This window comes from Notothenia coriiceps, unplaced genomic scaffold, assembly GCF_000735185.1.
Source record: "Notothenia coriiceps isolate Sejong01 unplaced genomic scaffold, NC01 NC01_scaffold00019358, whole genome shotgun sequence".
In the NCBI taxonomy this organism is placed as follows: domain Eukaryota; kingdom Metazoa; phylum Chordata; class Actinopteri; order Perciformes; family Nototheniidae; genus Notothenia; species Notothenia coriiceps.
Window position 1 is genome coordinate 43,333 of NW_011352059.1, and position 15,656 is coordinate 58,988.

Below are 15,656 nucleotides of genomic sequence, written 5' to 3' on the forward strand. Positions count from 1 at the left end.
CGACGCTGGTCCCACGACTTTGAAAAAGTTAAGTAAAGTTGTTGTCTTTTTTGACATTGCTAAGACACAAGCAACGTTATGATCACCAGCGCAAGCGAGCTATGATGCACACCTCTAGTCACCCCCACCACTGGTTAATAGCCCACTCCTCTCCGGCAGCGCGCTAAAAAGACCTTTAAAAATTTAAAAGCATGCAAAAAAGACACAAACAAAGAAAGTGTGAACCTCACCCTGCTTGTTGGACAAACAGCATTATCGGAACTTCAATGGGACGAATAAACACGAACAAGACATATACAACATTGAACACCGAACAAACCAGTCCGTTTTTTTTCTCATAGTCGACATCGGGAGGGTTTAGCGGTAGAAGCGAATAAATATAATATGGAACCGATCAAATCAGAGTGCCGGAACATTCTGGCCGCGGTCCGGGCTCAAATTATTGTTTTAACATTAGCCCCTACTAGCACTAAGACTATTTTATCAAGGATCCTGCCCCTGGTTTGTTTACCTGCCCGTAAACCAGAAACAGACACAACCAACCTACATGAATCGAATAGAGCACGAACTGACTCCTCCAGTAGTTTAACCCTAGTGATAGAACTTTGTCAAACCAGGGCATCTCGTACCCAGTGAACTTCAGCTCAGGTACAAAGACTCTTTTTTTCATACTGTACAAAGAACAAGGAAGATAATAGTTTTAAATAGGAGAGATATGATATTTGTATCTGAGAATCCATCTGATTATAGTGCGATCGCGCGCATGAGGAGCGACAGCACATGACACACATCACAGGGAAGCCCAGCTGGTTGGTTTTGCCTCCCCCTCCCGCCTCCAGTCAGGCGGACTGGTAGACAATAAAATACACGTGTGTTTTACCGGGGAAAATGTCCCACACCACACAACCCCCTACACGACAGTTGTATAAACTGCAGTTTTTACCCTGAGAGAGATGCGACAAATTACATTTCTCGCGTCGAGAGCGCGCGAGGCCAGTGAGAAGACGTCTTATCAAGAAAGCAGCACACCCGGGAAATGGACAGGATGCCGTGCTGTAAAAAGTTTACAACATAAGCTGGGTCTAACAAGAGAAGTAGTAGGTGAAAATATGATATGGAAAAAAAGTGCCGGTCAACCGGTATAGCCTACTGATTTAACCCCAAGCCATAGAGTCGAAAGCATACCTACCGAGATACTAGGAGTATCATGTTAAATTGTAGGTACAGTTTAGTTGTAATACACCAGCATTATAGCCCCATAACACACCAACGAAGAGTATGCGTAATGAGTGACAACCATCCGAATGTGACCCGCTCGGGGTCGGTTGGGAAGAGAAGAGTGCCCGCGCGTGGAAACCAACGAGCGTGGAGAAGAGAGGTATTTTTTAGAGTATTTGATTACAAACAGCGCAGCGTTTAGAATGTGTTACATGAAAAGTGATGAAAGAGAATATGAGGAGAAAAGGCGTGTTAAGCATATATTGAATGTGAAAAGAACCAATCCTCTGTTTAAATGCAACAACGGACATTGGAGACGAGGCGAGCCGGCTGGCGGGGAGGAGCCAGCAGAGGATATATAACAGCACCGGAGGAGAGATCCTGCGCTTCTCTTTCCTAACGAGGAGCGGATCACAGCTGTTTGTCTGACTGAACAATATCATGCTTGTGACCAACCCGCGCCTTTTTTAATTAAAGTACCCAATTGAACTTTCACAGAGACTCCATTTAGTCTCCTTTTAAAGCTTCTCTCCTGGACGGGAGAATAACGAACACAGTTTACAATCTGGTGAGTACCCCGACGTGATCCCGCTGACCGAGGAGAGAAAACCAACCGGCTGTTTCCTGGAGACGCTTGCAGCCATTCGACACACAAGAGCTCAAATCAATCGGTACGAAGATGCCTGTTATGACAAAGATTCTTCACTAGTTAAACTAGGCAAAGTTAGATTTGTGTTTGACGGCAGCCGGCGGATCCTGAAAATAGCTGTGCATTTTTTAAAGTTAAAACAACCCCAAATTGATAAAATAATCACTCTAAAACCACGAGGCGTTGTTTTGTCACAAGCAGGGTGAGTTCACACTTTCTTGTTGGCCATTAACCCTGCATGCTAATTAACACCACGTGTGGGTGTTGAATTTAAATATAAATGTGTGTGGACATTGTACTTCGGATAGGTGCCTTGCTGTTTTGCACATAGGTGTCTCTGTGTTACGCCTAGTTAAGTTAGCCTATGACGTAAGGGTATATACCGCCCATGTTGACGATTTTTGTTAAGATCGGAGACATAGCGAAATCGGTTAAGGGGCCGAGTAACGTGAAAACCAGCAGGGCATAGGCGAATCAACTCAGGGTTAAGTAACCGAAGTCAGCGGCTTTAAAGAAAGTCCTTTTCAAGAAAAGGCTTGGTTAAGGGTCTAAGCCTTTATCAGTGGTTAACAACTGTTCTGTTTTTAAACAAGATATTGCAGGTGGGTAACGGTAATCGGAATTACAACAGCAGTGCAGTAATAAGACGACGGTCTATTTATTAGTTGCTGATAGTGCCTCCATATTGGTCCCGGTTGCGGTGTCCAAATAGCAACAGTTAACCAGTAGTCACTATAAAGCAACATATTACGGTGAACAGGTTTATAGCTAGTCGTAAGGGTTCCTACTTTAAGTGATGATATCAATATAGATAAAGTCCCATTTTTCATAGTCGGAACTATAGAATGTTGCAATTAACTAAGTGTGTTGACTTGGAGCAGGTTTATAAACCAAGCTGTAGTGCGTTAAGGTTCGCTAGCTTTAATGATGATCTGTATCAATAAGATTCAGAGCCCATTTTTCTTCATAGTCGGAAAACGTGAGATAAATTCTGTTATTTAAACCTAAGTGTTGTTTGGCTTGTATTTCAGGGTCTTATAAACCACACCAGGTGGTGTTTACTTTGTTACGGTTCGTTTAAGATCACCCTGCCATGTTTAAAACTCCCCTCGCCACTGAGAGCCGCGGCGATGACAAAATTCTTCGTGTCTACAGTCAGGATGTGTTCGTAATATGAATGCGATGTACGCTGGCATCCTGATATAGATCTTATCGACGAAGGGACCACATAGATGGAATACTCAAACGGGATCCAGTTGGCACTCCTGCAATTCGTGCATGCATACTCTCCATAAGCCTCGCTTCGTGTCTGATGCAGTTGGGAGTTTCGGAGCATTCTCCAATGACGTCCTACTCATATGTTCCATGTATATATCCTGCTGTCGAGTACACAGCACGGATGCATCGATACCTGCTCATCCATGTCAACTAGTCTTGAGGATCGTAGAACCGGTGCTCGCGAAAAGGTATTCCCTGCTCGATCCTCTTCTCCTCATCGAAGTCTATCTCGAAGGTCGCACGCTCAGCGGAGATTAGTCCTGCTACTGTTGTTATCACCATGCTATAAAAGGTTGAGCTCTCTAATCTTGCAACATGCTGCACTAGATTCCATGTGTCGCTTTGAGAGTTGGTCAGCCGGACAGATTCACTGTGGTATCTAATCCTGGCGAAACCTGGTCGCTATCTATGTCCTGCGTGCCGCTGGGGTCCAGCCGGCACCTGGCTTGGTCGGGTCCTCCGCAACTCCACTGTCCGTGTGCCGTTGGCGTCGTGCCGACGACGCGTGGCTCTCTCTCGCGACACGGGTTACTTCCTGCTCGCGTTGCAGTACTAGTGTTATTGGACTCCTGTCCGTGTTGGGGGTCCGCCGAACACCTGCGGTCCGCCGGGTTTCTGGGAGACTTTTTGGGATAACGTTTTTCTCCTGTCTGGGGTCTCGCCGGCACGTGCTACGGCCAAGGGTCCTGCCCACACTCACGCCTTTGTGTGTTCGTCGGGGAACACCTGTCCGGCGCAACACCCGGTTGGACGTATCCCGCCTTCGCCTGCCCGCCAGGTTCGACAGTTGCCTGCTCTCATCCCAGGCTCCGGCGACCCAACTGACACTGAAGGGGTCCCCACTTGCGGTGTCGTACGTCGGTCGTCCGGAGCTGTCCCTCGATGCCTTCATGCCCGCCTCCTGAGTTCGCCCGCTGTGGTCTTCGCCCCTCCCGTGAACTCTGCCTGGCCCCAGGCCATCTCCGAACCCCAGCAACCTCGCCCCCCGTGTCCCCCCGACCGCGCCATAACTCTGCCGTCCCCGGTCCGTCGCCCGAGCACCTCCTGTTCCACCTGCCGCGGGCTGGTCGACCCTGACCCGTGGCCCTCCGACCACCTGCCACCACCCTTTTGGAAAATGTTGACGTTGTGGACGTTGTGAAGGTCACGATCTTGGTGTTATGTCACGTTTTTGAGTGTTTTGTGTGTCGGGTAATGGTTTTGTTTTGCCGTCTGTGCTCCCTGTCTCTTGTTTTCCTTCCCTGTGTTTTTCCCCTGTGTCTGATTGTCTCATTATGTTCAGCCTGTGCGCTCCTGTACCTCCAGCTGTGCTCGTCCTGTGATTACCCCTCTTTGTATTTAGTCTTGTATTTCCCTGTGTTCCCCTATCCGCTTCATTCGCCTGTCAATGATATGTAACTATTAGCAAAGAATGTATAATTTCATATAATATTAAGTTAATATAGTATCGCTGTGATCTGTGTGATGTGACATACATGATGGCATCTTGGTGCGTGATTAATACTGTTGAGCATGTCGTTGGTCTGTAATTCCTGGTATATTTTTGTTATTTTATGTTCGTATCTAAGTTGTGACATACTGTGTTAGTTGCTATCCACGAGCTGAAGCCTACTCAGGTTGGGTTTATCAATTTGTATACACTCTCCTCTTCACGTGCTTACATTATCGTATATCTCACTTGGTGGTAAAGTGACATATCATACATCATGGTGTATAGCAAAGGTTCGGCAGCTACTATTGTTCGCGCTAGTGTGTTTGTAAAAGTTGAAGCTAGTAGTGACATTATCATAAATACACAAATTCTACGCTGCGACTCAGTAGTGTGTTCGGTGTACAGTAACATTAATATCATATACAACATAATAACATCTTCTTTTCAGGACAAGGAGCATGAAAACTTCAGCACAACAGTAACAATGAGCTATATATATAGAGACACGCGAGAGAGCGGAAAGTAATAATGACACAACTATTGTGTGTATATGTGTGAAGATAGTGTGTGTATGTATGCTCTAGTGATCTAGTATACGCGCTCGCTATATTGTTGTCTGTGGTGAATTGTGTCGGGGTCTTGTGTGTAATCGTAGGATGTGGAGTGGGCGCGTCTGGTCATCGCATGACAGTTCGCGTATAGGGTGTGGACGCTCGAACACAATACCACACATCAACGTAAACACATCATCTACAACGTACACTCTACACACCGAGACACAACCATCACATCACAAAACACACATCACACACACCAATCACTAAGCACACTTGAGCGCTACAACCACACCACACCACACACACACACACAACCTAACACACGCAACACACTCACAAACACTATCACCACACAAGGTTTGGACCCAAATTTAACTCCCTTGGGACTGGCTACCTTGGTGTTGTCTATTCGATTGAACGCACTTCTGATGATAGTCTCGACTAAGCTCATGTCGCGCGTGTCGTTTGGAGAGATGTTTATATAAATGATATAAGACATCATATGATACCTATGAACCCTGACTAGAGGAATGTGGTCCCTGCCAAAATAATTCTCGCTAGGAGAACAACTGTTGGTTACTTTTTTACTGCTTCATAAGGATGACGAGTGTAGAATTTTCAGGCCAATGAAAATCCAGCAAGAGTTAACAAGTATGGTGTGGTTGGTAGAAGGGTGATAGAAGATGACCGTTAACTCTGTTAATAGCCGCTACACATATCCGTTAGCCTATCACTTGGATGAACTGTGACAGCGAGGAACATGTCTACACCTATAATTATACACCGCGCATCTCAAAGAAACAAACGTTAATACGCGTCCATGAGTAGCTATAGTAATGCATAACCGTCAGCGCAGCCATGGTGTAAATGCACCTTTTCGGGTGAGCGTTAAGTCTTACTTTTGAGGTACAAGGTGAAGTTCATTATTTCTGACTACAGGCTTATGGTGACTGTGCTAATACATCGTTCCTGGTACACTACATCAGAGTTATGTACCAGATGCAGGATTGGAGCCCACCATCCGGGTGAGAAGAAATAAAAAAAGAAAAATATATAGAATGAGACATAGACGAGATAACACAAGAAAGGGTACCGGTCACGGCAGTTAGACAGAGCACTCACTGTTATAGACACCTGAAGTAGCTACTATATGTACACCTAGTAATTAGTATGAGGGGGCGGGAGGCATACTACCAGGGCCTACAGAGAGTACAAGAGGATAGTAGGTTGTGACCTTACGTAAGACCACCAGTAGACAACGTACAAAGAGAGGGGGCGCCAAAACCATAAAAAATAAAAACATAGAAAGAAAGTTTGCTGTGGCGCAGTTTTGGCTCCTAGGTATAAACTCTCGACCAGAACGACCGGAAGTAACTACATATGTAAAAAAAACAAATAATAATCCTTGAACAGTAGGGAAAATGAGCCAAAAATCATAAGCTGGCGGGGGGGTCATAGGTCGGTATCTAAGCGAGCCTCAGTTCTAACGTGTTCACAGTCAGGAAACGAGAGGTGAGCGGCATAGCGCTGAGTGGCTAGAACATATTTAATGAGACAATCAGACCACCAGGAGAAAACACACACGAGAGGAAAACAAGAGAACAGGGAGAACAGTACACCGGCAAAAACAAAACACCATAACCAGGACCACAAAACTAAAACCGTGACATACCACCAGTAAGATCGTGATTCCGACGGTGGGGGTCCAGACATGCACAGCCCTGGCGCGAGGCGATACCACCAACATTTCTCACCAACTGAAAAGAGGGTCCGAGTGGCGTTGGATACTGGCCCAGAGGACCGGACACCAGCTCTCGCCTTATAAGGAAGAAGGTAGGGATTACGCCAGAGATTGGAGGCCACCGGGCGTCCTGAGTATGGGAGGCGTCGGACCACGCCATGACCTGCCGCGCCCNCCCTTCATCCTTCTTCAGGACCATAAGCACCTGTCTCCTAAAAGACACAACGTGCTTGAGGTGCGGGGATTTACAGCCCAGGGGGATCAACTTAATGGGAGACGCAAGCTGCCCGTGTCGAGCCAGCTCTCTCTCCAACAACTCGTTTTTCAGAAACGGGGGTACATTAGAGATGATTACTTTTTTAGCTGGAGTGACAAGGGGTAGCAAGGGTAACAGCGTCCCTTTAATCACTAGCCTGCTCTCCACCAGCTGGTTAGCTTTCTCTGTGCAGTCTAAAAAAATAACCACTGCACTGTTCATGCGGGAGGCAGATTTAACTCTGCCATATCCCACCACAGCCACCACAGCCAGACCACACTCCTCCACCGACACACAGACAGGAGGAGAGAGAGAGAGGGAGTGTTGGCGAGTCAGCTTCTCTAAACCAGCGCAGCTGCCACGGAACGCCATGCCGGGCGGCGTGACTGCAGCTGCAGCCGCTAAACAAACAATTAGACAAACAATTCACCAGTGCAACCAAACAACACCAAAGTTGGTGAAATGATGCACAAAGACATAAACTATCACCCAGAGAAAAGTGAATAGTTAACAATGGTTTGAAAAGTTGTAAACTTTAAACGATCGCTCTCCGCTATACTGAGAGAGAGAGAGAGAGAGAGAGAGAGAGAAAAATTTAGGCATCCCTCCCCAAAAATATATATAAATAAAAAAACTCATATTCGAACACCTGAATAATTACCGAATATTTGATTAATCGTTCCCATCCCTACTTGTGAAGGTTCATAAGGAGATAAGTAATATCTTCTAATCTACATATAAAGACGGAGAAAGTAAAGAATAAAGTCTATGTTTAAATGTTAGCACCCCCCGAAGAGGCACAAGCTCTTACGTTGAGTCTGGATACATTCTAAATCATCAGTAAAGTCTACGACCATATTTTTGTGTGTGGTTCGGGTGCCATCGTCTGGCCTTCTGTAGGCATCGTACTTGCTTCGGCTGTTGATTGGCTGTTGACCAACTTCGGGGCCATCTTTGTGCGAAATTCACAATTCCATATTTTTGTGTCCATCTGGTGTCAATTTCGGGACAGTGTGACGGGGTCTTAACTAATGTGTGAAGGAGAATTTATAAGAATAGAATCCCACTGCTCTTTCACTATGCTACAAACATTGCTTTAAGCAACTTTATAACAAATTGAAAACAGTGACATACTCAATTGCTTTGAATCCAAGTAGAGATACACACTAAAATTAAGAATGTTTTCACATTATCCATGATAAACAATTACAATGCGACAAAGTTGTTATTTCTGTTAATACGTTGTGTTGCCCTCAATGCTGCTGCTGCTGCTGCTGCAGAGAATTGTAGGACAGCATCCTCTCCTTTCCTTTGTCATAGGATGTTGTAATGTACCCTATGTCAAAGAAAATAGGGCTAACTTTCCATAGCATTTAGTACAACACCACCAGCTCTTTTCATGGCTGCCACCTAAATACTTCTGGGTCAATTTACTCAGTTAGAAACACTTTCTAAGTGAAAAATACTTTTCTACCGCAGCCCATTTTTGAGTGTCACCAAATGATTATGAATGTGTATCTATCTAGGTTGTAAGGTCAGATACTGACTGTGATGGTGCCAGTGAGTCAGACACCCAGAAAGATAACGTGGTTCAAAGAGCACAGAAGAAGACGGAGCGTAAACCCAGGCCCAATGTGGAAGACCGGTGTAGCGACCAGGATGAACTCGTCCGCAAAGTGGAACCTCTGGAAGAACCCTCAACCCCACGGCCCAATGGGGAAATACTCCAAAAAACTGCTAAAGTGAGCATCCCGCCTTTCAGTTCAACACTTTCCCATACAAAGTTAACCAACTCTTCTTTTCCCAAAAAGAAGCAATAGCAGGGGCTTGTTTTAAAGTTCTGTTTGAATTGATTGTACAGTATGTGCTGGAAGATTAATATATATTTAAACTCCACTGAAGGAAATATCATAACATGAAAACTGCTGATGTTAAAACAATCATTGAAGTGATGGTAATTGACTGATTGCAGATGTATTACTTTTGTAAACCAGCCAAGTTATGCTATAGTTAATCTTGCTATTTCAAAACAAAAGTTAGACCTTTCCAAAATGCTTTTACTTTGAAAAGAAATGTATTGTATCTGCGATACATTAAGATCGTAACATTTCTGCTTTTTACGCTTGGCCTTCGTGAGCCAGTTACTCTTTTTCTCAGGAAACAGTTTTTGTTATTATAACATGTCTATTTGTTTGTATTTATTAATTATTATTATTTCATCTTTCTTTACTAAGTTATCCTTTGATTTATTATAGTTATCATTACCATTATTTGTATGTATTATTAGTATTAACTGTATTCACTTTAATTCGATTAATGTCTATTTATGTATTTAGATATCCATCTCAAAATTGTTGTCATGGAATACTAATAAAGTATTTTTAGAATACTTAAAATAAAACACTGAAGCCTTAGATTTCAAACACTATGCCTCCCCTATCAATCGTCCTCCAGGTGGTTTACATTGTTGAGAAGAAACACTCGAGGGCGGTGACGGGCTTCCTGAAGTTCCTACCAGATAAGCCTTATGCCATGTTCTCCCCCGTGGACCACCGGGTGCCACGGATAAACGTTCCCCTCGCTGAATGTCCCGAAAACTTTACTTCCCGCCCGGGCGACTACACCAACACCTTGTTTATATGCCGGATCATCGACTGGCCGGCAGACAGCAACTTTGCAGAAGGGTGAGTCATGAATTCCAAAAACGTTATGGGGGCAACGATTTTAACAGAATAGCCACCAGCCTGACGCTCCTAATGTGTCCTCCAGTCAACTTGCTAAGACCCTGGGTCAGGCAGGAGAAATCGAGCCGGAGACAGAGGGCATCCTGATCGAGTACGAGGTGGATTTTACTGAGTTCTCAACTGAGGTGTTGGACTGCCTGCCGAAGAACCTGCCCTTGACCATCCCACCAGAGGAGATGAGCAAGAGAAAAGACTTAAGGTAAGGACTGTTGATCAAGTATTTTTTATTTTGACTGATTATGGGATAAGATTCACAATATCAGAGGAAATGCTCTTCAGAATACCTTTTAGTATGCCGAGACTTCTCTGCAGCGACACAATATATCTTTCAGCACTCAGATATTTTCACATATTTTGCAATTACCAAAAAGTGCCCTTACTAAGATTTTTTTTAATATTGCACATTCCATATTGTGATTTTGATAAAACACCAATGAATTGTGCAGCCCTATTGGGAACATGCCAACCGAAGCACATCCGGCTTTGCACACAAGTAGCATTGTGTTTTCTAACGCATGACTGCTGTTGTTGCTGATAACTGGGTTACTGTCTGAGAATTTCAACGACAGAAAACGTATTTTAAAGGCATAGATACTAAATACAGGCAGGACAAATCTTGAGATAACGGAGCTGTTGCATTAATTTAAGTCTCCTGGATCTTGGTCTAAAAGTCATGTTAAAAACATCTCAAAGTATAGAGCCAACTAGCAAGCATATTCTGCGCTTGAATGAGAGGAAATGACATTTATAACAGCAGGCTTTGGTGGGCTGTATTGCCATTCATAAAGGAAAACCCAAAGACTGTAAATATAATGTCTTTGTTGTTAAAAATTCTGAGATCTAGTTGAAAGCAAGAAGTTCCTCTGTGTACTCCCTCTTGACTTAAGACGTTTTTTGGATTTCTGGAAGTCTGTTTTAGCTGAATAGCCAATCAGAGGGAATATTTTCTTCTTGAGCGAAAAATGCATATGATGCGGAGCTGCCTGCAAAAACTAACCTCATTAACCTCATTAACCTCGCCAACATTGTCCGACGGCCGATGATATGCTTAGTGTGTCTGGGCCTTAAGACGTCATTTATATGACTTTACTTATATGACTCACAAAGCCCTTTTTGATCATACAGGAAAGAGTGTATTTTCACCATCGACCCCGCTACCGCCAGAGACCTGGACGATGCTCTCTCCTGTAAACTACTCCCTGATGGTAAATCACCTTCATCAGGCAACATGTACAATTTCATTTTTTCTGTTTTTCGGGAAGTGGTGTCATAAATTGTATTCTTATCCAAGGTAACTTTGAGTTGGGAGTCCACATCGCTGACGTGAGTTACTTTGTGGGTGAGGACAACGCTCTGGATTCTATCGCCAGCCGAAGAGCAACTAGTGTGTACATGGTTCAAAAGGTGAGTGTTTCTTGGCTCTTCAATCAATCTCAGTCACTTTTTCTCAGTGGTAGTTTAATAAACAAACCCTTTAGACTTCACTCAATGAGTTTGGTCTCTCTCCAGGTGATCCCTATGTTGCCCAGGCTGCTGTGTGAGGAGCTGTGCAGTCTCAATCCTCTCATTGACAGGCTCACTTTCTCTGTCATTTGGAAAATCACACCGGAGGGGAAGGTAAGACCATTTATGACCAAACAATAGAAAGTTAATTTATTAGGTAAAGATGATTTAAAAAGTCTCACCGCTTTTGATTAAGCTTACGGCATTTACTCTGGGTGTTGGTCTGTTTAATGACATTGGTCCTCCAACCCTCCTCCAGATCCTGAGCGAGTGGTTTGGCCGCTCTGTCATTCGCTCCTGCGTGAAGCTGAGCTACGACCACGCTCAGAGCATGATCGATGCCCCCGACAAGATGTTCTCTGCGGAGGAGCTGCCACCCACAGACCCCGAGCACCCCATCGACGAGATCCATCAGGCTGTGCTCCACCTGCACTCCATCGCCAAGAACCTCCGAGCTCAGCGCTTCTCAGGAGGAGCCCTCAGACTGGACCAGGTTAGTCCTCACTTTCTCAGGCTTTACTCTATGGTAGGGTTTAAACGAAAAGACAGAGCGTGGTTAAGTCTGTGTAGCTGCTGATCGTGCTTTCAGCCTTCCTAGTATTATATTCATATACATAATATTAATTTTTTTGCAGATTTAACAGGAATATTTGAGCTGGCTAATATGATGTTACCCAACAGTACTTTTATAAAAAGTCTACATAAGGAATGGATGGCAACTAAACTCATATTATTTAATTTGTCATGGCCCCGCCCCTTTTTGGGTGAAAATATCTGCTGTTATTGGACTGAGGGTAAATAAAAGTTCCGAAGTGTTTGCCAATCCGATCACTAATTTAAGGAAACCATGCATTTGTATTTGCTTGGAGTCCAAATATGTTGGTAAGTCAGCAAACAATTACACAATTTCCTTGGGTTGATATATGGTGAAATTAAAGCAATAGGGGATCAATCCTTTAAATTCAACTGTGGATGACTGGCTAACACTGAAACTGGGATTTCTGCGGCTTGTGTTTGATATTTTAATGCAGCTTCTACAATTATTACCTTCACGTTTAAGTTTACAACTGTTTACTTGGACGATTGACGTTTTTGCATCTTAATGTAGCTGTGATGAAGTGTTTTCCTCAGACGTACAGTTTTTAACTGACCTGGTCCCATTGCTTACACTGTTAGTCCTTAACACTAACCCTTCAGGCTCTGACATTATTTTCATGTGCATGGCTTGTTTTTTGGTTTCAGTTGAAACTGGCTTTTACCCTGGACAAAGAGACCATGATGCCTCAAGGCTGCTACGTTTACCAGTACAGAGACAGCAACAAGTGAGTATCAAACCCTCGTCAGATGAATCTCTGTTGCCCCTTTCACACCAACGCGGCTCCAGGGCCGGTTCGGAGCTAGAGCCTGATAAGCACCGTTTTTTCCTGTTCACAGCGCAGCGGAGCCGGCTCTTTTCCCCGAAAACCGGTTCTTACAAAGCTCCAAAATATTGTCGGTCTAGAAGCAAGAACCGCACGCTTACGTCGGAGGCGGGGGCAGGGGCGGGATCAACCTGAGCAATAACAGTTTACGGCGAGTACGGCAAATAAAAGTTGTAACAAGCAGTAGCGCTGAGCAAAGTGACTAGAACGCAACCACACACTTATTTAAAAAAAACACACTTTCTAAAGTCAGGCAACACTAACCAGGCTTCGTGTGATTCTGTTTATTTGCACCTTACTTTGACCATCCGTTCGCTGTTATTGATCATTGTGGAGAGCAGGCAGATGTTTTGTTTTGTATTATAGCAGCTATCGGATGGAATCAATATATGGGCTGCACAGGTTGTCATTTCCGACTATCATAATGAAAAATACGCCGGTAAAATGTGCCTGTAGAAAACGGCTTATGCCACAATAGGATAGCAAGTAGTCAAGATAGTCAGTTTAGCTTCGGTTGCTATGCTAACATCACCCATTTTATACCAGAGAAACTTTCATAACAGCGTTGTGATGCCAAACAGCGGCAGCACTGCAGCGGTCGATAAATGCCGCTGAAACACATTAATAAATGTGCTCTGGAGAAAGGTACAAGGGTTGAGAAGTAGTTATTTAATTTAATCTGGCTTCGTACGATTAAAAGCAACACGATCATCGACCCGACGGCGTTGGGGAGAAAATCAGCGACGTAAACGGTGACGTCATGACGCAGCAGCACCAGTCGGGCTCTGGGCGGTGTGAACAAAACGGGGGCTGAAAAGAAAAACCTCTTCCCAACCAGAAAAGCTTTAGCACGGAGCAAGAACGGGAATCGCGATGTGTGAAAGGGGCATGTGTCCTTCTCTTCCAAAAGGAGCCTTTACTTGATGTGACACATGTATAAACTTTAGTGAAATACCTTTCTGCATCAGTCTGGAATGCTTAAATATCAGTCCCTCTTTGTTTTGTCACGTTTTTTTTGACATTCTGGCTGCTCTTCAAGTTTTTTGCCATCCTTTTTGATATTTGGATTTTCTATATTATCATTTTGTTTAGTTTTCTTTATGTACACACAACATGGATTGCACATTTTCGTCTGTCCTGGCAGAGGGATCCCTCCTTTGTTGATCTCCATGAGTTTTCTCCTTTTGGGATTTCTTTGGAACGTTTCTTCCTTGTACGATGCAAGGGTTTAAAGACAGTGTACACACTTTAACGCCCCCTGATGCAAATGTGTAATATAAATAGATTCATTGATTTAACCATCATGCATAACTGTTTTCTCCAGGTTGGTGGAGGAGTTCATGTTGCTGGCTAACATTGCCACAGCCCACCACATCCACTCCAAATTCCCTCAGCTGGCCCTGCTCAGGCGCCACCCCCCACCCAAGGCCAAAATGGCGGAGGAGCTGCAGGAGCTTTGTGACCAGCTGGGAATCGACATAGATCTGTCCTCTGCAGGAGCGCTGCATGTAAGTACTCGCAATACAACGGCCCAGTGTCTAATTTCTCTGAACAATATTTAAAGTTCAATATGTCTGATCAACCTATTCTAACTGACATCACTATTTTTGCAAATGGTGATAGGGTTGCAAATGAAATCTCCAAGAACCAAGCTACTGCATTGCCGAAACATGCTTGCCTATCTAGTTGTTGTTATAATAAATCTTATGATCAGAAATCTAAAATAATAAATAAAAATAACGCCATACTTTGTATTAAATGTCCTAAATCAATCTTTCAAAAGTTCCTTTAGAGGTAAAATGTTATCTTGAATATCTAGATATTGAAATCTCAAAATAATTGTAATAATAAATGTCATTAAAACTCTTACATTTCCCTTGTCTTAAAGGTCCCATGTCATGCTTTTCCGGTTATTACCCGTCCCCTTGTGTGTTATGAAGGTTTTTCTGCATGTAAACGGTCTGCAGAGTCAAAACCCTCAAAGTACACCCTGTAGCGAGTAAAACTCTAACACAGAAAATACCTCCCCAAAACACCTCGTTGGAGATACGTCACTGTCCATTGATTCTTCCGGGTAACTCATGATGTCATGCGTTTCTCGAAACCAAATGGAGCAATCCGCGGAGCCGTTACGTTAAGCCCCCGCTGATTGGTCCAAATTGACCAATCCACGGACTTCCTCACACACACACTCAGTGCATGCAGCTCTGCTGATCTCTCCTTCCTGGCTGCAGGCTGATAACAGACAGTTGGGATCGCGGCGAAACAGACAGTGCAGACCCATTCTCACAGCGTTTATCAACCTTTTTCTTACTCAATATCAAGCCACACTTATTGTTTTTACTTCGGCTGTGACTTTGTGTGTGCTCAGGGTGAGTTTGGCTGTGTTTTCGCTACGTATCGCTAAACAAGGAAACAACACCTCCACGGAGCTCAGCGCGATTCACAACGTCCCGACCAATCAGAGCACACTGTGCTCACAGGGAGGGTGAGGGCTGGAGCTATTGGAGCTACAACGAGCCGTTAAAGGCAGAGAGTGGAATTCAGTGAATACACATAGTTTACAGAGATGCTGTATGAGAAACCAAAGTGATTTTGGAAAATTGCACAATATAAATCTATTCTAGTAGACCTCAACAATGGAATTATGATCAGTGGAAATGGCCATGACATGGGACCTTTAAAACAAAAGCTAAAATACCTGACAAAATGAACACTGTAGCTGAGGACTTTTGTTGGAGTTTCTCAGAATACAGCCGTTTAGCATCTCTCACCACCTAACCCAGGGATGGGCAAATGGCGGCCCCCACCTCCTCTTTTTGTGGCCCTCAGAATAATTGATAAACAACGTAATTAA

The 15,656-nt window shown here is 44.0% G+C and overlaps 1 protein-coding gene across 1 annotated transcript in view; it reads left to right on the forward strand.

The window, feature by feature from the left end:
• dis3l2 (DIS3 like 3'-5' exoribonuclease 2) overlaps positions 1-15,656 on the forward strand; it is a 32,217-nt gene that overhangs the window by 11,104 nt on the left and 5,457 nt on the right. The window contains exons 6-14 of the mRNA XM_010778714.1: positions 8,658-8,873; positions 9,586-9,815; positions 9,901-10,074; positions 11,001-11,080; positions 11,167-11,279; positions 11,385-11,492; positions 11,638-11,871; positions 12,621-12,700; positions 14,124-14,307. Coding sequence (XP_010777016.1) covers positions 8,658-8,873; positions 9,586-9,815; positions 9,901-10,074; positions 11,001-11,080; positions 11,167-11,279; positions 11,385-11,492; positions 11,638-11,871; positions 12,621-12,700; positions 14,124-14,307 — 1,419 coding nt within the window. The remainder of the gene's footprint in view (positions 1-8,657; positions 8,874-9,585; positions 9,816-9,900; positions 10,075-11,000; positions 11,081-11,166; positions 11,280-11,384; positions 11,493-11,637; positions 11,872-12,620; positions 12,701-14,123; positions 14,308-15,656) is intronic.